The sequence below is a fragment of the Castor canadensis genome, chromosome X (assembly GCF_047511655.1).
Source record: "Castor canadensis chromosome X, mCasCan1.hap1v2, whole genome shotgun sequence".
Lineage (NCBI taxonomy): Eukaryota > Metazoa > Chordata > Mammalia > Rodentia > Castoridae > Castor > Castor canadensis.
The window spans coordinates 135,054,305-135,077,899 of NC_133405.1; the positions used below are offsets into that span (position 1 = coordinate 135,054,305).

The 23,595-nt window shown below is 41.2% G+C and overlaps 1 protein-coding gene across 4 annotated transcripts in view; it reads left to right on the forward strand.

Moving 5' to 3' along the window:
* The window catches only part of Mid1 (midline 1), a 328,176-nt gene that overhangs the window by 209,820 nt on the left and 94,761 nt on the right, over positions 1 to 23,595 (forward strand). For 2 of the 4 annotated variants that reach the window (XM_074064164.1, XM_074064163.1), the window contains exon 2: positions 19,007 to 19,722. In XM_074064164.1, the coding sequence (XP_073920265.1) occupies positions 19,063 to 19,722 (660 nt within the window). In that variant the 5' untranslated portion in view covers positions 19,007 to 19,062. Of the gene's footprint in view, positions 1 to 7,995; positions 8,422 to 19,006; positions 19,723 to 23,595 lie in introns of those variants that run through there. The other 2 variants (XM_074064165.1, XM_074064166.1) reach the window with 2 other exon arrangements.

The following is a 23,595-nucleotide window of genomic DNA, read 5'->3' on the forward strand; positions in this document are numbered from 1 at the left end:
GAACTAAGTCCTCATCGTGTTTCCTTTTTTTATATTTTAAAAGCCAGTTTCTTATCTAATTTGATTCGTTAAAAGATGAAATGCACACTTAGAATGACTTTCAATGAGTGGATAAAATGCTTAAAATGAAATTGTTTTACTTTAAATTCTAAACAAGCAGCCAAATAAGACAGCAAAATAACAACAAAAAGCCCGTAAGCCAAGTCTCAAAGTTCCAAGTCCCTACCTTTTGATATTAATTGATACGTTCATATTAATTCCCAATTAATGTCTTACAAATTACATTTATAATTTCCCTTAAACATAACAAGGAAGCATTTTGATAACACGATACAAATTTTCAACCTTTTACCTGCCATGAGAGTACCTCATAACTTTTATAGGATTTGTTTCATAGATTTACACAAGTATTGAGTCTCCAGATTCACAGCTGAACTCTTACATTTTAGTTCAAAAAGTCGTTGGGTTAGGGATAACTCACCTTCAGAAGACCATGTGTTTTATAAGCTTCCCCCTTACATCTGCTACCTTGTTCTCCCTCCCCTTATCCCCCCCACTCCAAACCTTCTCATGTGTGTCACTGGAGGAGCAACCCCCACAGCCAGCCTTCTCCAGCACTTTCCTTGGTCTCTGCTGTAGCTGCAACAACAGCTTTTTCTTCTTCCAAACAACTGTTTCTGTGGTCATCTTCCTTCTAGCTCTTTTTTTTTTGGTGGGGTTTGAACTCAGGCCTCATGCTTGCTAGGCAGGTGCTCTACCACTTGAGTCTCTCCACCAGCACCCCCACCTCCTTCTAGCTCATTCTTAAAGAGATGGACTCTAAGACTCATATTCTAACTGCAATAACAATTTTGCCTAGTCAGTATATTGATTTATTTGGAGATACTTTTTGGTCACGTCACTGTCAATAAGATTATCAACTGAAGCTATCAGGCAACAGTATCTTCCAGTTTCAACTCATCTTTGGAGTCACCAGTGGTGAAGCCCTGGTCACACATGTTCATTTTCCTCGAGAACTCTTCCCCTACTTCCTGCTTTTTCCTTCCTGAATTTTTTTCTCCTAGTGAGGAAAAACAGGCGAGTAAGAACAGATAAAACCAGTGTCTCTTTCATTGTTTCTATTCATTTCCTTACTAACCTTCCCTGTAGCCATGATTGTACATCCACTGTTATTTTCAACTTTGGGTTAATATCTTAAGATCAAGTGCTTGAACATTCAGGCAGTTCTGAGAACCGTCTGCTGTGGTTTGAATTCGTGTACTGGAAATTTAATTCCCAATGCAGTGGTGTTGGGAGGCAGAGCCTTTTGGGAAGTACTTGGATCAGGACAGCTTTGTCCTCATTAATTCATTAATGGTGCTATACGAGGGCTTGTGGGGAGAGTTTTTCTTCTGCTCTTCTGCCATGTAAGGACATAGTGTTCCTTCCTCCCAGAGGACATAGCCTGCAAGGTGCCATCTTGGAAGTAGAGACAAAGGGCTCTGATCTGCAGGCACTTTGAACTTGGACATCCCAGCCTACAGAACTAACTGGGTTAGTCATGATGGTACACAGCAAAAATCCCAGCTAGGTAGGGAGGGAGAGGTAGGAAAATCATATTTTGAAGCCAGCCTGGGCAAAAGCATGAGACGCTATCTAAAACATAAAGGACTGGACATTGGTCAAGTGGTAGAACACTTTGCCTAGTAAGCATGAGGTCTTTAGTTCAATCCTTGGTAGCACAGAAATTCTGTTCTTTATACTTTACTCAGTCTTAGTTATTCTTTTACAGCAACACAAAGAAGCTTAGAGACACAATAGTTCCACTTTTTTGGCCCATCAAGTCTTCATGGATCTTCCCTGTCAAATTTCATTGTTAAAATAAATAAAGAGGTCACAGTTTTCCAATAATCAATCATATTGCCTTTTCATGTAAGAAATAGAAAAATTGAATTTTAGTGCCCTCAAGAAAGGAATCTATAGAGAATATCAGAAACTAAACACCTAACAATTTAAGAAATTAAAATATAGCTCTCTACCCAAACACTGGACAGTTAGTTATATACTGACGTTCAAATGTTCTTTGGTTGTTTATTGGCAGAAAAAAAAGCCAATATTTCAAGAAAGCCTTCACAGGTACAGTAGAAGTATCTTCCTAGCTAAAGTAGACCACGCCCACCCATCTACTTTCTTTCATGCTATCCTTTTTATTTTTTTCATTTTATGTCTGGGTCTTTTTGAAATTATTTGTTTCTCACCCATTTATTTTCCCATTTCTTCATTAAAATGTAAGCTCTTTTGTACTTACCACAACATTCCTGGTGCCCACAACAGCTCCTGGCACACAGCAGTACCTTTAAAAGTATTGTGGGGTGAATGAAATGACTTTCTGTCTGCTTCTCCTCTTCTCATGGCATGCTTGTGCTGTGTAATAAATCTCCTTTCTCTGCCCCTCAAAAAAAAGTTCTATAATTTAAAAAAAAGTTTAGTTAAGAAAGCCAAATTGATGTACATTTAGGGTTTCTAATGTCATAAAGATAATAAAACCAACTTCCAAAACCACTCTTCCAAATTCTTAAAACTAGTTTGGCCCAGAGTAGAGAACTGAAGTTCAGACCAGACCCAGACTGATTTGGGACTGTAAAGGACTCTTATTTATCTGGAAGTCTATGAGTGAGACCTCGTTGCTCTCTGCCAATAGTGTTTCAGCTGATGTTTTAGGGCAGTGGGATGAGGAACTTGGAGCTGGTGGTAAAAGTCAACTCATCACTGCCTTGCGAGCTCCTTTTACCCCAGGACTTCTAGGACTCAAGGGCCAGTCAATGCCACGTGAAGCTCTGCCTGTGCCATAACCATAGAAAGCTCACTGGTGACCCGATTTCTAGTTACCATTGTTGGCCTGATCCCCAGGAGGAGACAGAAACTGTGACTGTTGAGAAATGCTTCTCCACGAATCTCTCACATTTCTGTACCTCTTGCGAGCTGAGGCACTCACTGACTGCTTTTGTTCCATTTTTTTTAAAGGATGTTTGTACAGCAGACCCTCAGAGGATAGAGACAAAGTCTCCCTCCAAGGCTGGAGAGGCTTGCTTGCAGTCCACAGTACAAGATTCACATCTCCTAAACTGTGGATTGCTTAGCTGTGATGCAAATCCTCTGTGTGTACAACATGTACCAAGTCCCATGGAGGTCAAGGTGAACCAATTAGAACATGAAACACATACCACTTCTTGTACCCTGAAAAACATCCTTTATCTCTGATTCAGGAGTCTCGTGTCTTCTGCTACTATCCCGTGCAAGTGGCAGTGTAACTCATGAGCTTACAGCAGAAAAAAAATCTATAACTTCTCTGTTCTCAATAGTCTCACATGCCCCATCCATGTCAAGGTCCCTTGTTTCATGCAAAATAAAAATTTCTGGCAGAGGGGCCTCTAGTATGGAGCAGAGGGGTGAAGCCTCAAGATCTTGGTGAGAAATGCAGTGGTAATGAACAGAGATGGCGAAATCTAGGAAATAGACGAGCTCACCTATATGAAGACAGTTACTAAACAGCCATTAATGGTAAGAATAGGAATGCTAGTTAATTTACTATTCTCCTGCTGTTTCTTCATATAAGACAGTCCGGGAATGCTAGTGACTAAATAAATGAATCAATAGCCTTCCTGATTCCAAAAATGGTTTGAAGAGGGTTTCTAATAAACACAGATGGTGAATTTATTTAATGACGAGTGGGAAGAGGTGATTCAGGACAAGAGAGGAAGAAGGATGCAAGAGTGACAGGTACTTTGAAAACCTTGCCGCACTTAATCCTCAAAGGACTCTGAGAGTGCTCTCATTGTCCACATTTTACAGATAAGGAAGCTGCATGTGAGATCCGAAGAGCATCTGTGAGTGGGAGATATGTGGGATATTGCTCTCTTACCATCTTTGCAAGGAAATGGCAGAGCCAGAGTTGAACTCAGGATTATCTGATTTCAAAGTACACCTTTCTTAACATGACACCACATCAATGGTGTCAACCCAAAACTAGACCTAAGGGCACTTGGACCCCCATACTTAGGGTTTAACCCCAAGTTTTCTGACAGCACCTGGAGAGAGAGCTTGGATGGATGTCTTACTTAGCAAAGAATTGGAAAAGGGGAAAATGCAGAATAGCAGAGTCTAGAGAACGGAGAAAAGATGGAAATTTTGAAGGCAGTGTAAAATATATTACTTACTTTTCAGAACCACAACTGCAATGATAATAATTAAGATATGTTAAATCAAATTCTTAACTCAAATGATGTCTTATTAAATGAACCATCATAGTAACAGCTTTTGTAGAGTTTGCATCAGAAGAAAAGTACAAGGTAATACCACCATTTTGCCAAAACCATATACTATATTAATGTTAGTGATTTTAGCTGCTGTGTCAACTAACATAGCAACTATTACATGGTTAGAATACGCTATGGAGACTTTTTCTTTTGGTAAAAAATTCAATTTCCTTAGGACTGCATACTGTTTTATGTAGTCATTTGGTAAAACTAGTATTTTATTTGATATAGGGCAAAACTTGGGCCCAGAAATTTCAAGAAGTGGATCATGTATTGAAAGGAGGGTGACTTAATGTGATTTAAAGGCATTTTCTAAAATTTTTATGGTACTGGAATCCGTGTGCCTTTGTTCATGTGTGTGTTAATGATAACCTAGTTTTATTGCCCCAGATGTAGAAATCTCTGCTGCCCAGGAAAACTAGTTTACCCATTAGCCTTTAAATGTGGTAAAAGTATTTTTGCTCGAATTTCTCCAAGAAGCCTCCCTCCTGCCTTTGTTCTGTACAGATGCTCAGTCTCGACACTGTTCTTAATATCCTGTTTTCATTCGTCAGAGCTGTTGTCCTTTTCATTGCCGTGTTCCCATGTTCCCCTTCTTTCATGTGGTGCTTTACAATAACAATTCAGAACAAAAGAATCACTCTCCTTTCCGTTGCCTTAAAAAACAAAAAAACTTCACTCCCTGACTGTAGGGCTTCAATGATCACGGAAAATGTTTAAAACATGTTCCTCATAATAGTCAATCAGGAGTTGTGAATAAAGGTTAGTCTTCTTTATTTTTTAAGATCACAAAGTAGCTTCAGGGTATTGTGAGCATGAGGTTTTTGTGTGTGGCTAACTTTGAAGTTGAGGGGAAAAGTGATTTTCTTTGAGAAAAGACACTATCATAGTCGAGAGAATTTCCCAATCTGCTTGTACAATAGGAATCAGTTACTCCACAGCCATCATTACGCCCTGAATCACAAGACATGGGTGTTTGTTCTTGCTCTAGAGTGGAAGCTTCCCAGTGTTCAGAGAACAATCGAACTGGCATTTCAAGTATCCATTGATGCATTTTGCTTCTGGCATGTAATTGGGAAGGGGTCTGCCTTCTAGGGGAGTATTGTATAAATGAAGCAAGAAAAGTTGTCCCAAGTGGCAAGTGGTTTTCCCAGGTGCAATCTATTGTTACAAAAATCCGGCTTGACTGCTGTGTCTTTCAGAGACTAGCTGTCTCATAGTTCTCGCTCATTTCCAGGTAACCTGTAGCAGACAAGAGCAGGCAGTTGTTTTTTGTTTTTTAAATAAACATTATCTCCAGGTTGCTGTCTTTGCACAGAGCGAGTGATGTTTCTGTAATGCAGTAGGGATGCACAAACTGAGAGGCTTATGAAGAGGGAATGCTATCACATCCCAAGTAAATCTGAAAAGGTGCATCTGTATATATTTATGTGCATGAGTGTGCAGGTAGCTATACACACATATGTATTCAAATACCAATTCCAATATACACATATGTAGGACTTTTATATAGACGTAGAGTTCTAGGGATGTGTGTAGAAATGTCTATCCGACTATGAATGTGCACAGAAAAGCATTTGGGGAAGGCAGTGTCCGGTGCTTTCATCTGTGGGTAGTTTCAAAGGAATTAGCAGCTTCCATTTCTGCCAACAGCACACCACTGGTTCACTCACTTGGAAGTCTGGTTTGACTGCTGCAGGAGATGGCGTGACATGCTGTCGTGGTCTTCCTTCTTGTTCCAGTCTGCTATCACAGCCTTCAGATAAATTCTTACATGATAGCCAGTCCAGCACAGACCTGGAAAATGTGTAATCACAGTACTTGGGAAGTAAAGGAGCAGCAGGATTACAAGATTGAGTCTAGCCTGGGTTATACCGTGAGGCCCTGTCTTTCTTTCTTCCCTCCTTTCTTTCTTTCTTTCGGTGGCACTGGGGTTTGAACTCAGGGCTTTGAAGTTGCTAAGCAGGCGCTCTACCACTTGAGCCACACCTCCAGCTCCAGCTTGGGTGCTTTACTTAAACTGTAAAAGACATGAATTATCTAAGACCATCGAATGGTTGCAAATTTTGGATACAGGTGTCAGATTATGCTTTTTGAAAGATTATAAAGTACTTTTTGCCATTTACTATTTTCTTTTGAGGGGTAAATGTTTCTTTCCTGATGTTTCAACTTGAGATGTTTCAGGCTAGGGTTCCACTTCAGTGCCAAAACATGGACGAGTTAAGCTCACTCCATAGAAATGTTGACAATTTTAATGTTTTAACAAAAGCTGTTTTAAAAAATCTGTTGATGAAAAGTTCCTTAAAATTCTTTTTCATGATCTGTGCATGTCTCTTCCATGGACAATGAGCACTTCTTAAGGAAGTCATCTGTATGTGAAATTGAGTAATCCCTGCCTTGTTAAAAGGCAAATGAAGTTACGAATTGGCAAAGCATAAGCCAGGAACACCCATGCTTGCACTTTTATGTCCTAATGTGCACATACTTTGGTTCACTGCCAGGCGTTGCAATGGCACAAAAGTAGGCGCTGCCACACGCACAGTGCACAACCCAAGGAAGCAGTCTCGCCTCCTGCTTCCCCCTTATCAGGAATGTTCCTTATGCACCTGTGGTGGAGTCCAAATGTCTGGAGTAGAAATTGAATTGTGCAGAACTGTTTTTACACTTTCCTGGTGATTTACTTCAGTTGCAGTTTCTTGTCTTGTGTAGTGATAAGCAACATCCTTCAAAGAACTGCTTTGCAGGACAAATTTGCTCTTTGCCTTTGGGAGACTGTTCTCTTCTTTCAGATAGATTTGGCACGATGCCTTTGCATTCTTAGTGTACCTTTCCTTTGCCATGCTGAAGACTGATTCTGGAGACAAAAAAGAATCAAGATTTGGGACACCTCACAGATGTGCTGTGCTATATCTATATGTCTATATAGTACAAGATCATATTTGATGTACATGCAGTGGACGTCCCATCTTTGCAAGTTCTACATTCACAGTCAACCAGCTTCATATCAAAAATAGGTGATAAGAATTTCATCTGTGCTAAACCTATGCAGACTTGGTGTCTTCTCATTTTTTTCTCTAAACAATACAGTGTAGCAATGATACACATAGCACTTGCATTGTGTCAGGTATTATAAGCCAACTGGAGGCGATTTAACGTATCTGAGAGGGTGTGTGTAGGTTCTATGCAAATATTTCATATAAGGAACTTGAATATTCTCTGATTTTGCTATCTTTGGCAGGGGAGTTCTGAAACCAATCCCAGTGGCTGTCAAGAGAAGAATGTATACATATATATTACTTATATATATATATGATATATATGTGTGTTTAATAGATACACATATGTGCATGTATGTAAAACTTAAGTGTTTGTGTATATAAATCTGTGTATACATTGCATATACGCATATATTTAGTTGTTAAGATGATCCATTGCAATTTTAATCTCTATATTTGGAAGAAAATATGACTGATTTATTGGCTCTGTACAGGGACTGCTTTTCATGATCTAAATTTAAGAAAATTTCTTCCAAAAATGACACTTTAACTCACAAAAGACACAGAATAAAGAGAGCTAGTTTTCAAATGAGCAAACCGGCATCCAGAGCATAATTTGATAAAGTAGGCTGCCAAAAGGACCCAAATGTGCAGGAGGGGAGTGCCAGTTCCTGACCCCTGAGCAGCCTCTGGCTACAGGACACCATCCGGTCGGCTGAGCCACTGCCTGCTCCCTGTAGGCAGGGAGAATGCCCATCCCAGTGCCAAGTCATCATGTTTTTGGACCAGGCAATGGGTGTTGGCATGACCTGAGCTGCTTGTCGTTTGGTTTCAGCTGAGCTCTAGTGGGCGAGGGGACCTGAGAGTCACGGCGGGGGCCCTGGAAAAGGCAGTTGATTCTTCAACTCGGGCAACCCTGGCTGAGTGGATGAGGTGGAGCTAGCCTTCCTGGAATTGTTGGACCGATTTTCCTGTTGTGGTTCACTGTCGACGCTCTCACAGACACACAGGACCGCTCCAGCACTGCCTGCCACCCACCATCTGGTCTCGGTGGTCTGTCTGTCATTTCGTGGGTCCCCATCCTGCCTACAGCGATGTTTCTTCAAAAAGAACTAGTGTGCAGTCCATTGGTGGGTATTCAAGGGGGATCTCTCTGTCAGAATCTCCTGAGGTGCTCAAGGAACTCTGAAAAGGACAGCATGTGGGGTCCTGGTGCTAACCTGTTCCCAAGAGTTCCTTCGGGAGCAGGATAGGGCAGTCACTCCTCCAGAGATACGGGGTTGCTCTTTTTCATTGCCATGTTGTCTTTTGCTTGTCTGCCTGTATAAATGAACCTCCAGAAGGAGGATTTGAGTAAATTTGGAAGACTAGGTTTCAATTAAACTAACCAGACTTTGTGACCCAGTTCCCATTTCCCCTTAATTTTAATCAGTAAAGCCTTCAGATCCCCACAGACATCTGCCATCCTTCCAAGTGCTTCCTTTTAGGAATGTTCATTCATTACTAATCAGGTTGCATGGTCAGGCGAGTATGTGATTATTTTAAAGAATGTACTAGAGATCCAATTACTAAAAATGGGCATGTTAAAGGCAGATGTGGAAGTACAGAAAAAAGTTTGGTTAACAGTTTAATTCAATTTGCATGAATTCTACCAGGTGGGTGTTTGGTGAAATTAAGTCTTCCCTAGTTCTCATGTCAGGTATCAGGCAAAATTATTTCAGTTTTAGTACTCTTTAGAATAAAAAAATGACAAATTATTCAAAATGTCTTTTTTTTTTTTTTTTTTTTACTAATTAAGTGTTTTAAAACTTGAGGCTAGCATCTCAGTGCTTATCTGCTTGTTTTTTTTTTTTCAATCAGTCCCTCTGGTCCCCTCCAATTTGGTTGACAGAAATTCTTAGTTGTCTGTTACCAATTAAACAAATGAATTTGGGTGTGCTGACAGACATTAACCACAGTGATATTTCAGGGCAACATTCATTGCCTGCAGAATGTTACTGGTTTACCTTTTCTTCCACCTGTTGCTACTCAATGCAGTATTTATATTTAAGATAGTTTGTATTTGTACTGTTCCCTGTTATAATTTGAGGTGTTAAATAGCCTATATTGTGGTACTAAAGTGCAGTTTTTTAGAATGCCTTTAAGTTCAACTGGGTCTCCTCTACCATTTCACTTCCCTGTTTTATTGTGACTTTATTGACTGCCCTGCTGGGGTACTCCTCAATAGAGTAGGTAATGTGTGTGTTTGGTGTTTTATATAACTCAAGGTTAAATGCTAAAGTACATGATTGAATATGCAAGATATCAAGTGCTTGTATTATGTTATTGAAAATATTCAATCTGTGGTGAATTCATCTTGGCTGTAGCAGCCAATTTTATTGAGGTTATTAGATAATTTTCAAAGTTTAGAATTTGGTTTCTGTGGGATGAGAGCAAGTTCCCTCTGAATCTATTCTGTTGCAGTCTTGGCCTCAAAAACTTAGGTGGATTTCCAGTGTTTCTCAGTTCAGTTGCTTTTAGTCCTCTGATGGTCTGTATTTCTGCTGATCCAAGACAGAAACACCATTCCACAATCTTTAAAAGCTATTCCACCTTTATGTGTAATAGCGGTGATCTCATCCAAGAATCCAAACACTGGTAAGTTTAACTATTAATTCCATAGGAGACAATGAAGTAAGTTAACCCCATCACCTTCCTTCCTTCCTTCCTTCCTGCCTTCCTTCTTCCTTCCTTCTTTCCTTCTTTCTTTCTTTCTTTCCTTCTTCTCTCTCTCTCTCTTTGGTGGTGCTGGGGCTTGAACTCAGGGTTTCATACTTTCTAGACAGGTATGCTACTGCTTGAGCCACAACTCTAGCCTCTCACTATTCATACCATCTTCAATGCTGTTTGTCATTGGTTATACTTTAGAAGCTTCCTTTTCTAAAACCATTTTTATGGGGCTTGGTATAACTTTGTGCCATGTTGAAGTGTTTTGGTTATCTCAGTTAGGTTTTGGTAAATTTAACAGCTAGCTTAGCTTCCATGGTCTGGTTCTTTGGAAAAGAACCAGAGGAAATGCCTTGGGATCATCTAGGCAATGGAATATTCAGGGCCACCCAGCATTGGTTTTCAAGTTTATTCCTTGGTCTATTGCCTCATTAATTTCCTCGATTATGAAGGATTTCAGAGCTGTACATTAAGTGACTGAAAGTGGGTTGCAAGCATGCTCTTTTTCACATACTCTAAATTAGAAAAAGTAATTACAATTTGTGGAGTATGCAGACATGGCCCAGAACATGAATAAGAAGCCACTGAGAGAGGGACTTAACTTATGACCAAAATGTCAATGCCTCTAGTAAGAGAAATTTAGAAGAAAAAATCATGGATGATGTGCTGATGATGACCTCCCTCCTGTTCGAATGGGTGATTGATCTGGCAGAATGCATTTGCTCTGAGAGTCCTAATTCTTGGTCCAATTCTTGAGCACATGGGTGAAACGTCCATGGCCTTGGTGTCTGATCCAGAAAGTGCCTACTGTGTTTGGCCATGGATTAAATCTGACAATACATTGTGTGTGCACAAGGATCCTAGACATTTCCTCAAGGTTCAACTTATCTTCATTGTGTCATAGCAAAGGTCTTGAAAGACTGCAGAGAATACAGTTGTGGAATTCTAAGGCGAACTACCAAGCAGGATGGTGGCAAGCGTTGTGACAGTATAGGCTGAGCCTTACATGTTTGGTCTGTATTGGCTTGCTAGGTCACTATAGTGTTTGTGCCTCTTACGTAAAAGGAGACAGCAAAAAAGATGAACCCAGTAGACACAAGCCCCTTAACTCCTTCACGTTGGCCTATACCATTAATCCCTTAGAGCACCCATCTTGAGCTGTCCACCTGCAGCTAAGGACCCTATGACCTTCTTCATACACTGGAAATTTTTTTCTTTAATCTGTTCTCTCCCATATCCATGCCCTTGGACTAAAGAAAGCCCTCCTCTGTCTGGGAAAGTCCTCATCCTGGGATGAGTGCTACTTCAGGATTAAGATACCTGAAGTTGCCTGGGCTGCTGATCAGCCAGATCACCATAGTTGTCACCTGGTACCAAGGCACAATCATCTGTCTAGCCCTCACCGCTAGCTCTTCATCTCTTTGTTGATTCATTTTCCTTAACCCCACAAAGCATGAGCCTCTTACATACAGGTTTTATCATAGGAGGTTCCAAGAATGAGGTTTCCTTTGGCTCAGGCCACACATTTGTGATGGGCCTAAAAGTTCAACTATGAGTTTTATCTGCATCGGAGATTTGAGTTGGAGGAGGCCCTTCCTACAGGTAGGACCCAAAATATTGGGCCTCTTTCTCTCATGAACTCCCAAATACTGCCCTCTGCTGGGGTTCTCTGTGCTGTCATGTCTGCTCACACCTGAGCATGTGTGCTTATATCAGTCCTGGAGCGGATCTGACTACACTGAAAGAATGAGATGAAGCGTGTAACTTTAAACCTAGGTCCTTTTACTGACTGCTCTGTTGCATACTAGGAAATTATATTTTAAAATAAATATTTTAGTTATTTTTGGTGAAGAGGATAATTATATTGCTTTGTGTTTTTCAGCTTAAAGGCTTACTTTGCAACCCTTTAATGTAAACATTTGAAGACACGTCACACTATTTAGAACTGTCTTTTAAAACAATTCTTCTTTGTTTAATACTACGTTGCCAAATACAACAGTGGCCAGAACTCTTTGGGCCTCTGGGAGTTTCCATTCTCATCTTCTAAAACTCCCAAACAGAGCAAAAAAAGTGAACATGAGAAAAATAAAAAACCTCTCAAAGAAAATGTTATGTGTTAGGAAGAACAGCAAGTGCAATTACTAAGAGCAGTAAACAGTTCCATTTACTGGGTCTCTGGTTTGGGAAGTGAGGTGAATAAAGTCAAAGCTTTGGGAGAAACTTGGGCAAGGCTTTGAAAGAAGAGGGCCTCCATGGTTAGTGCCATTGAGAGAAGTGACAGGAAATAGCTGTGATGCCAGAAGCATGTTAGGAAGATTTTAAAACAGGCTAAGAAGGGTCTACATCAACACAGAGGCAGTGGGAGCAGAGAGAAGGAACCCAATGTAAAGAGCTACAAAAGACTGATGCATACATGTCTTGCGAAATGATTGGATTTTGGAAGAGAGTGTATTCGTTTCCTATTGGTGCTGTAACAGGTTACCACAGATCTGGTGGCTTTAAACAACAGAAATTCATTATCACACAGTTCTGGGGGTCTGAAGTCTGACACAGATTTCCCTGGGCCGAAAATCAAGGAAATTCTAAAATAGAATCCATTTTCTTTCCTTTTCCAGCTTCTAGAGGTTAGGTGTATTCCTTGGCTCATGGTCCCTTCCGCCACATTCAAAGCAGTCATGGCTAGACCAGCCTTCCTCACATACATCACTGACTCTTCTGCCTCCCCTACCCCCACTCTCTGCCAACTTCCACTTTGAAGGATCCTTGTGGGTCCACCTGGATAATCCCAGCTAATGTCAGGTCACTCAGCTTCTTAGCAACCCTAATTATATCTGCAACATTAATTTCCCTTTGCCCCGTAACAACCTGGACTATCCATAGGTTCTGGGGTCTAGGTTGTGGACATCTTTGGGGCCATCACTCTGCTTCATTCTGCCTTTCCCAGAGAGTGAAGAATGGCAAACGTGGTGCGTTTGACAATCAAGATGGAGACACCAGAGGCCCCGTAGAGAAGACAGGTTTGGGAGGAAGCTGATGGTCATGTGAGCTGTGCATTTTTGATGTGATGCAGTTGTAAAACATGAAACAGAGAACAGTCAATGCTGAACTGAGATTCCAGAAGGAGATGCACATGAGGATTCAAGCCTAGGAGTCATTCTTAGAGAGGCAGTGCCTGAAAGGAAGGAACAAACTGGTTGGCTTTTTGTGAAAAGATGGTTTGTTTCTTTTGGTTTGGACTGTACTGGGGTTTGAACTCAGGGCCTCATGGTTGGCTTTTTGGAAGGAAGGATAGACCATTAGAAAACACCTAGGCTTTAGAGGGGAGGTTAAGGGAATGTAATCAAGGATGTGAACTTGTTCAAAATACCTGTCCCCATCTATGCCATTGTCACAATGAAATCTCCTTGTTCTATTAGTGTATGCTCATAAAAATACGGTTTTTTGTTTGTTTGTTTTTTAAAGAAAACACCTAGGCTGTGAACAGGAGGAAGTCAGCAGCCGTTAGAGAATAAAATCAGAAAAGGACAATTTCAGTGGTACACAGAATGAGAAAGGGAGGGAGAAGATAAAGTGTGATGCCACATTCATGCCAATGTGTCCCATCCGAACATTCATCTCTTAATTTTCCATTCCAATGAAGTGCTTTCTTCTGTAAGAAAGTTTCTTGAAAAGAGGCCTTGCATCCAGTGTGTCTCAGGATGTAGGGTGTGGGGGCTTTCACTGCAACCTGTGACTAAAGGACTGTCCTGCTCTGGACGTGGTAGAGTGCTAGTGGAATCACAGGGACCCTCCCCTGTGGACCCTCACTCGTGGACATGCAGACAGTTAAATAAGTAGCTTGCTTGATGTCCTACAGTTTTGACCATCTGTCCAACTTCCCCGTTGCTCTCTATCCCATGCCCTGTTGTGGACAGACCGTGGGCAGCAGAGGCGTGAGCGGTGTATAATTGTTGCTGTGTGTGAATTGTTGCAAGGGGTTCCCATGATTGCCCACATCCTCATCTGAATGAAGACCAATCAGCCCATTCACAAAAATGTTGAGCTATAGAATTTCCTGACAACAATCTGCACGTGTGATTTCCTTCTATTGTAATGAACGCTAAGAAGCATTTTTTTTTTGGAGGCATAGAAATTAAGACAAAAGAAAGATAGCATTTTGCACAAAATCTCCACTCACTCACCCTCTGCTGTCTGCCTGGTGAAGCCCTGTTCATCTTTCAAAACCCACCTCCTGCATTATCCCCTCATCCTCCTCTGCGATCCATCGAGTTGATTATTCCATCTGTGCTTTCCTTGCATCTTCCGTTATGTTGCACAATAAGTTTTCCATCTTTTCTCTCCCCTGTGAATCATAAGATCACTGAGGCAGGCCAGGTATTATTACCTGTGCTTGTCCCAGGACCAAGCACACGGAAGAACTTCAGTATTTGGTGAAAGATTAAATGGTATTTTAATTTCTCCAAAAGATATATGATATAACATACATTTCCTTTTTAAGTCTTTATTTTTCTCTCTTTTAAAAATTGTACAAAATAATGGGCTTCATTATGCTATTTTTCTATACATGTAGATCCAAAAAAAATATACTTCCTAAGAAAATGGATGTACATTAATTGAGTAACAGATCAAATATGTATTTTCTTTTTTAACCTGATAAATAAATTATACTTTGCAAGAGGGGAGGGAGAAGAAAAAAAGTGACAAAGCATTAAAAAAGATACTTTAAAGAAAGCTAGAAAATAAACCATGGTAATTTTTTGGAGAGCGAGGGAATGGTTTGCATACAAGTAATATGTTATTGAGTAGCTTAACAAAAATGATACCTATACCATGGCAAAATCTGGATAAAAGTAGAAAAATGGAAGCCACTATAGATATCAAACCCAAACCCCTTCCCTTTTGGTAGCATGCAGACCAAAGACTTAGAAAATTGGCTAAACTTCACTTACCACATTTGGTATTTTGTCATCACTTAACATAATTGACTTTTTACAGCATAGACACTTGCCCAGACCGCCAGGCCAAGTGCTATGGCAATAAAAGAAAAAGTTCCAGATCTGAGCAGGTGCGATGAAATCATTCTTACATGAATTGCCACAAGCACTCAACTCGCATGATTTCCATTGATGTCAGGGTGAAATTCCATTACATATCATTTCCCGTTAGCACCGGAGACGTGCACACTCTTGTCGAAGTCTGGCTCCACCACGTTTGCTGTTGTTGCCCACACAGCATTTTATTCATACCTCTTGGAGGGCAATTTTCATCTTATGTTCTGGCTAACTGTATGGGTTGCTAGCCTCTAATACATGGGTCAGCAAACTATGATCTGCAAGCCAAGTCAGACTCATTGCCTGTTTTTCTAAACACAGTTGTGTTGGAACACAGCCACGCTCATTCCTTTAAGCATTGACTATGATTGCTTTTGCATTTCAGTGGTGGAGCAGAAGATCTGCAATAGAGATCCACTGGCCTGCAGAACCAAAAATGCTTACCACCCGGCCCCCTATAGAAAAAGCTCACTCACCCTTGTTCTAATGTATTTAGAGGTCCTTATGGGAAAAAACATATTTTATTCTTTTTGGTTTCAGCTCACATGTCAGTATATCCGATGGAGTCAGTGAATGCTTGAGTCCTACTGTGTGCTGGGCAGTATTCTAGGCACTGGTGATACATCCCCCAAAGATCAAAGCAAAATCTGTCTTCTGCACTCTTATTCCAGTGCTGGAGACAATGGAGAGAGACAGTGATGAACAAAGTAGTACAATATTTGGACGATAAATGTTACCCAGAATAAACTGAGACTGAAGAAGGAGTATGGTGATGGTTGGGTGGTCATAGTAGCATAGGAGAATTGATTTTATGTGGGTTCAGAGAAGGTGACACTATAGCAGAGTCATGCAGATACCAAAGACTATGTGCGTGTGAGCAGAGGATGGGACACGTTTGGCATGTTTGAGGACTCTCAAGAAGGCCATGTGCCCAGGGCAGGGCAGGCAAGGGGTAGCGTGGGCGGAGATGAGCTCACTGTCTGAGTCTGTTTTCTAGGGCTGGTTTTATTCTGTTGAGTTTTTCTTTGACTGAGGTGGGAAGCCCCTGGAGAGCACAGCGGAGGAGAGACAGGATCGGTCATGTCTTGGCAGGCTTTTGGGTTCTGAGTGGAGGACAGACTGTAGGTGAGGGACAAAAGTGAAGAAGCCAAGAAACCATTTAGAAAGGTCTTGTGATAACCCAGGTACCAGATGGCCTATGATGATAGAGATGGGGTGATGAGAACGCCAGATTCTGGCTTCTTGAGCTGGCTCCAGTGCCTGGCATGCAGTAAGCATTTCTTAAATGGATGAATAAAATGCTAGTATTTCTATTTGGGTCCACAATGGAATCACCCGTGGAGAGTCTCACAGTGCTGCTCAAGGATGGAATCCTGGCATTTGCACTAAAATTACGATCATTTCCTTTGGGTATATGCTCAGTAGTGGATTGTATGGTGGTTGTATTTCCAGTTCCTTGAAGAACCTCCACACTGGTTTCCCGTGTACTGAATTACAATACTGTACAAATATGCACAAATACTGTATGCCAGTTAAAAGTTAGGTTAAAAATGAGAGCTGGGAGTGGTGATACATGTATGTAGTCCCAGCACTTGGGAGGTGGAGGTAGGAGGATGACAAGTTCAAGGACAGCCTGAGCTACATAGCGAGCTTGAGGTCAGCCCCAGATACATAGCGACAAACTGTCTCCAAATTAATTAATTGATAAGATAAAATAGAAAGAACCATATTCATCCTTGCCCTTCAGAGTCTGATGCGCTCCTGCCAGTGAGTGTGCTTATTTCACATGAGAACAAAGCAGAGCGAGAGGACTACCATTTTCCTTTAATTTCTATGCTTTTTTTTTCTTTTTTGGTGATATTGGGGTTTGAACTCAGAGCTTCATGCTTTCTGGGTAAGCGCTCTACCACTTGAGCCACTCCGCCAGTCCTTTTTGTGTTGGGTCTCTCGAACTATTTACCTGGGACTGGCTTCAAACGAGGATCCTCCTGATCTCTGCCTCCTGAGTAGCTAGGATTGCAGGTGTGAGCCACTGGTGCCTGGCTAGTTTCTATACTTCTGATGGGAAAGAGAAGACCTTTGATTCACAGATCACTCTTTTTCCATAATTAACCAAAAAATTATGTTTAATAGGTAAAAAAAAAAAAAAACCTTTCCATTTTTTCCCCAGCTGTTTACAGGAAAGATTGATGGGGACCAAGTGAGGAAGATTACATTTCTTACAAGAGTAGCCCTTGGGTTTCCATTGCAGGTTGTGGAAAGATGAGGGAGCTTTATGCCCCATGATAGCTACACCTTTATTCATTCTTGTGTAGGAAATGTGAGCGAATGCTTGTAGGTTTTTCTTAAGCTAGGCTTTTATGAAGCTAGTAGCTCTTTTAATTTTTAGCAGGCTCAGGAAATACTTTACACTTCCAATGATCACTTGCTATTCTGTCGGTAGCGAGATGAGTATTCACTTTGCAAAGCACTACAAGATCTCTGGGAGGGAGGGTCTTTCAGACAGGGTGAGGGTTTTCTAGAAATTGTGAATTTTGTAAATAAGCGGAGGTGTGAATACAAACGACTGCTTATCAGAATCACTAAACATAGCCTTGGAAGTGCAGCCTTCCCATAAATCCGGCTGAGACCCCCCCCCCACCGTGAGTGATTTGCACCTCCCTCCTGACGACTGGGTGAACTGCACTATTCTCTGATTCCATAGCCCTGTGCTAATGGCCTTGAAAGGGAGAAGGTTCAAAGAGGCTTGGTTCCCAGGCCTGCTAATGAGCATGAGGCCTCTTTACCTTAATGAACCAAGGCTTGTGTGGGATTTTTTGCCCTCCCCTTTTGAAGGGCAGGCCAGCAGGAGTTCACAAAAGCAGCAAGGTCTTTATAGCAAGGGAGCGTGCAGCTGGGCCACCCGAAGGTGGCCTGGAGGGGAGCGACAAAGCTGGCGGACGTCATGCCTGGGCTAGAATGGCTGTGAGTGTGAGGCGTGACCTACTATCAGCCTGGCCTGTTGCTGGTGACAGTGACAACCCTGTGGTCCTTTAGCAGTCTTTGTAAGCCTCTTTAAATTGCTTCTTAAATGTATTAATTATTAGAACTTACCAAATGAAGATGATAACCACCCAAATCCTTGCTCTGAATAAACTAAATTGTTGTTCTAAATATTAGCCATTAGCACCCAAGCTCACTGTAGCCACCCCAAAGACCCCCAGATATTTTTTCTACTTCTTTCTTGCCACCCATGTCCCACTGCTAGATTAAACAATAGAATTAATCGGCAGAGTAGCAAACACATGCCAGAGATACTGTCTGTGTCACCATCACCTTTGTGGAAGCCAGTGCTTTCTCTCAGGAGTGTACCATGGACAATGACATCCCATATTTAAGCACGATTGTTTCTCCTGAAATCTATATGCATTTGATTTCGTGTCTGGCTAATGCCCATTTTTATGGCGACTGCCCCCTCTGCTATTTGAAAGCCTGGCTTGGTATTGCGGAGTAAAAGTCTTTACAACCCATCTACATGAGTTTGTAAGAGCATCCAGTCACAGTTACAAATCACTGCAGTTCATGAAGGGCTATGCCTACGTTTTCATTTTCAACCCAAGGGAAATCCCAGCTGTGGCAGAAGATTATTCTGATTAAGTCCAAATTATAGAAATTACAGTTTCAATTACCTGCCAGTTTAGAGTGAGGCCTTTGAAAAACCAATATTGCCCAAAAGGAAGACAGAGAAAAAAAAAAAAACCACCACTTTCAGCAACTGAAACTTCGAGGGAAACATTGGCTGTTTTTGTTTTTTTTTTTTACTCCTTTGCCCCCAGGGAACAGAGAGAACTGTTTGGAATGTACACACATTTGCCCTTCTACGACCTGAGTTTGGAATTATTCTGCAATGCACTGAAAGCTGACAGCCCCCCATGGCTGACCCCCTCGTGCCTAATCAAATCTTACGTTCTGTTTCCAGATAGCTGATCAGCTTCCTTGGATTTTGCTGATGACACCAGAGAGCTTTGCCTGAAGATGGAAACGCTGGAGTCGGAGCTGACCTGCCCTATTTGTCTGGAGCTCTTTGAAGACCCTCTCCTGCTGCCCTGCGCACACAGCCTCTGCTTCAACTGCGCCCACCGCATCCTGGTGTCGCACTGTGCCACCAACGAGCCTGTGGAGTCCATCAGCGCCTTCCAGTGCCCCACCTGCCGGCATGTCATCACGCTCAGCCAGCGAGGTCTAGACGGGCTCAAGCGCAACGTCACCCTGCAGAACATCATCGACAGGTTCCAGAAAGCATCAGTGAGCGGGCCCAACTCCCCCAGCGAGACCCGCCGGGAGCGGGCCTTTGACGCCAACACCATGTCCTCTGCCGAGAAGGTCCTCTGCCAGTTCTGTGACCAGGATCCTGCCCAGGACGCTGTGAAGACCTGTGTCACTTGCGAAGTGTCCTACTGTGACGAGTGCCTGAAAGCCACTCACCCGAACAAGAAGCCCTTTACAGGCCATCGTCTGATTGAGCCAATCCCGGACTCGCACATCCGGGGGCTGATGTGCCTGGAACATGAGGATGAGAAGGTGAATATGTACTGTGTGACCGATGACCAGTTAATCTGTGCCTTGTGTAAACTGGTTGGGCGGCACCGCGATCATCAGGTGGCAGCTTTGAGTGAGCGCTATGACAAATTGAAGGTTAGTCCGATCCGCCTTAAGCCAACTCCTTTCTGCCAGCAAATGTCACGGAATAAGAAGTGTATTCACTGCTAGCTACATGGCAGGTGAAGGTTTTCTCTTCACCTTTGTTATCTGATTAGTGGGAGCATGTTTTTGGCAGCCTAGAAGCGTTTCACAATACCCATATCTTGTACAATTGACTGCTGCTTATAAGTTTAGCGTTGTCAAGGTGAGGGCGAAGTCTGTAACTCTGGATTGTTTTCAATCCTTGCAGTTTTTCTGGATCATTTGCAATCCCTGCAGTTCTTGCAAAAAGAATGCTGCCTCTCTCCAAGAGAGAAGGAGAGAGATGGGGGTGGGGGGGTGGGAAATGAAGGCAAGAAGAAATGGCAGATAAAATCTAACTGTGGACATTGGGGGGCATTTATTTTCTTCACTCACCCAGGAAAATGAATTCACTCCCATTGTACCTGTATCTAGTTACTGCACAAACAAAAGACCAGCAGGAGGAATGCCTGTAGCAAATCTGGGATTTTAAGGGACACGTGACCTTTGCTTCCTTGTGTAAATGATATGTGGCTTATTGGTGAACTATGTTCTGACAATCTCGGGTTTCACAAAAGAATTCCTTTCCGTGTAGGCTTCTTATTCTGTCAGGTTCTAAGCAAGATTGTTTGAACTTTACGTTTATCATTAAATTATTAGCCTCATTCAGCCTTGGGGGATAATAATTAATATGCCTATATGTCAAATTAAAAAGAAACACTCTCTAAATATGGTTAGAAAGCACTAGGGAAGAAATTAAAAAGCTGTCTCCAGACATCTGTTCAACTTCAGGAGATGGTGAGGCTAATTATTGCAAACTCAGCTGAGAGAGTTACAGTGAGATACTATGTTTCCTAGCTAATTTTAGATCACAAGACACCAATTAGAAGGGAAGGAAGTATAAACTAAAAGCTCTAAGTAAATATATACTGGAGTCCTTTCTCTCAGGCAAAACACATACCAAGTTGTTGAGCAAACAAAACGAATCACATGATTCAGAGTATTGTCACCCAGAGAACATGGTCACCTTTAACAAATGGTTCCTATCACTTCTCCTTAGCACTAGTGGGTGGTTGTGTTTACTTGGGTCTCATAGTTCATTTTGTGGCTGTGGGATTAACGGACCACATCTGGGATTCAGCTTTGCTGTTTCTTGACATGCTAAGGGAAGTTGACATGCTAAAGTGAATCCCTGCTTCGAAATGTCACTCAGGCAGCAAATATATTACCTGGGCAGCCGGCCTCACTTCAAGTGTCCAAAGAGTGGCTGGCACAAATCCACCTTTAAACCGCGTAGAGGAAGGATTTAGGTGGTGTGGACAAGGGAAGAAAGGTGCCAACTTGTTTTGTGTATGTTGTGCAGTAGTAGCAAAGAAAAGTACCATGAAAGTGAATGAAAGAAGAGGAAACGCCAATGCCTGCAGAAATTGTGCCTTTAGAGTCGATTCTTCAGAAACCCATATGGCTGTCAATTTTTCAAAGCCAAAGTGATCTTTATAGCCTCTTTTCTTGTCGTTGGGAAGGGAGGGGTTCAGGAGGATTGAGCAGAGATGTTTGATCTTCATTTTCCAGACGTCAATATGCCAGATCTATTTTTCCTTCATCGAAAGACTGTTCGTTTGATTGGATTCATGGTTGTTTGTTAAAACATCACAATGACAATGCCCCCTATTCAACGACTCCCAGACTTGATATTTAAATCTGGTAATCAAGCTGTGATTATTACTTGTGTGCTGTCACAGCACAGTTATTAATTATTTATATAACGTCTTTAAGTGTATGAGGAGATAAGATACTGTCTTGCTCTAGCCCTTTTGGTGATGAAAATGAAAGTCTTCAGTCATCAACCCTGATACTTATCTAATCAAGTCAGTGGTTTGGGTTATCTGTCATTGGAACTGTCACAGGGAGGGTTGGACAACTAACAGTGTAGTGTCTTTTATTTTCTAATTACACAAATATGAGCGTGTAGACAGTATCCAGTGTACCAAAACACATTTCCAGCTGTCCAACAAAATTTGCTTATGAGCAATTATTTACAGCCACTGAACACAATGTGCGGGTGTGCTTTTGAATAAATAATATACTAGCATAGCAGGTTTGTTCTGAAACATGCCACTTACGTTAGAACGAAAAAAATCAGAAGAATATAAGACATTTAGGTGTCTGTGAGATTTCCGTTATCTCACATTTGTGAACACGTGTACTTCCTTGTTTTGTTAAACCTTAAGTACAATGGAAATACTGATTTTTGAAGAAAGGAGAAAGGATCAAACCAAGGGAGTGTGTGTTTGTTAATTATTACTTTGCTCTGAAAAAGGAACTGTGCTCTGGACATTTATTTTTCAGTAGCTCTGGCATCTTATATTGATACAGATTTTTGATAAAGTTTGTGATAAAGTATGGAGAAATTTGTGGATGCCTTCATTGATACAGTCAGTGATAGGCTTGCTTTACTGTGTGAATCTGTAAGGACCCAGATACCTCTGCTTGAAAATACATTTGTCCTTCTGTTAACAGAAGTGCATTACACGAAGAGGAGGATTCTGTAAGGGCTACAAAGAATAATTATTTCTTTCAGTAACACTGAATTTGGGGGGACATTTTAAGTTATATCAGATCTCAGTATAAGAGATGTATATTTATATAAAGAAATGGAACACAGTTTTTTATACAACAATCTTTTACCTAAGCGTAAGAGAAAAAAGACGTAAAAATTCCAACATGTAGAATTCATGCAAATAAAATCTTCCACATCATTTGTAATAGTGTCATGTCAGTAATCTCACACTTTTAGAGACTCTGAATTGAGAAGGCACTCAGGAAATATTGAAGCAAGGAGCAAATTAAACTAGCATTTCCTGAACTCTATTTTAAGATAATAAAAGTCATCTTGCCAATGCAAAGTCTGTGAATGGAACATACCACTTTTTTTTTTATAAAAATAGGATTTTAATTGAATTTTAAGAAGACTCTCAATCCTCCAAACTTGGATTAAATTTTTGATTTGTGGACCACATAACTAACATTTAAAGGCTTTAATATAACGCATTCCAGAGTTTTCAAGGAATTGCAATGCCGTAATTCCTCTTTTTCTGTTCCAACATACCACGTTGGAGCTCTTGTTTCTTTTCTCTAGTTCCACCTATAAAAATATACCAACTGAAAAAAGTTGACCTTTCCTTGCCCTTCCCTTTCAGCTTTGCCCCTCCAAATGAGCTGAAAGTGATGGTCTAAGTGCAGCTTTGCTGTGCTAACTCTGAGGGAGCTGTGGGAGGTTGTTGGGGTAACATGACATGGGTCATCCCATTGTAACTTTTCAATAGTTGGACTGAAAGTTCCATTTAAAGCCTTCCTTGTGTCGCTCTGCCATCCAGAGCTGAAGATAGGAAATTTTACTCTTAGGTTTAGTTTATAGAGTGTAAGGTTCTTTATTTTTGAAATTCTTCCCCAGTTTATAATAAAGTTGTAAATAGATACTATGCTAGACTTTTTTCCTTAAGAAATAGTAGTAGGGATTGTGTGTGTGTGTGTGTGTGTGAGATATGGAGGCAAATTCAAGCAGCTAGTGTTTCCCTTAGGGATGGTTCATTCTGCAGACATGAGAGATGGCAAAACACATAGCAGTGATAACTACATTGCTATTACCTGAAATATTTGAACTATTTCTTGAATGTTTCATAAATGAGCGGAAGTCATTTTGGACTTGGTATATATCCTTTACAAGACGATTTTTTTCTTGAAGGTTTTTTTGAAGTGCCAAACATATGTATTTTTAAATGTATCTTTCCATTTACTAATTTATGAACCTTCTTATATATGGTCACATTTACAGATGCAGCATTA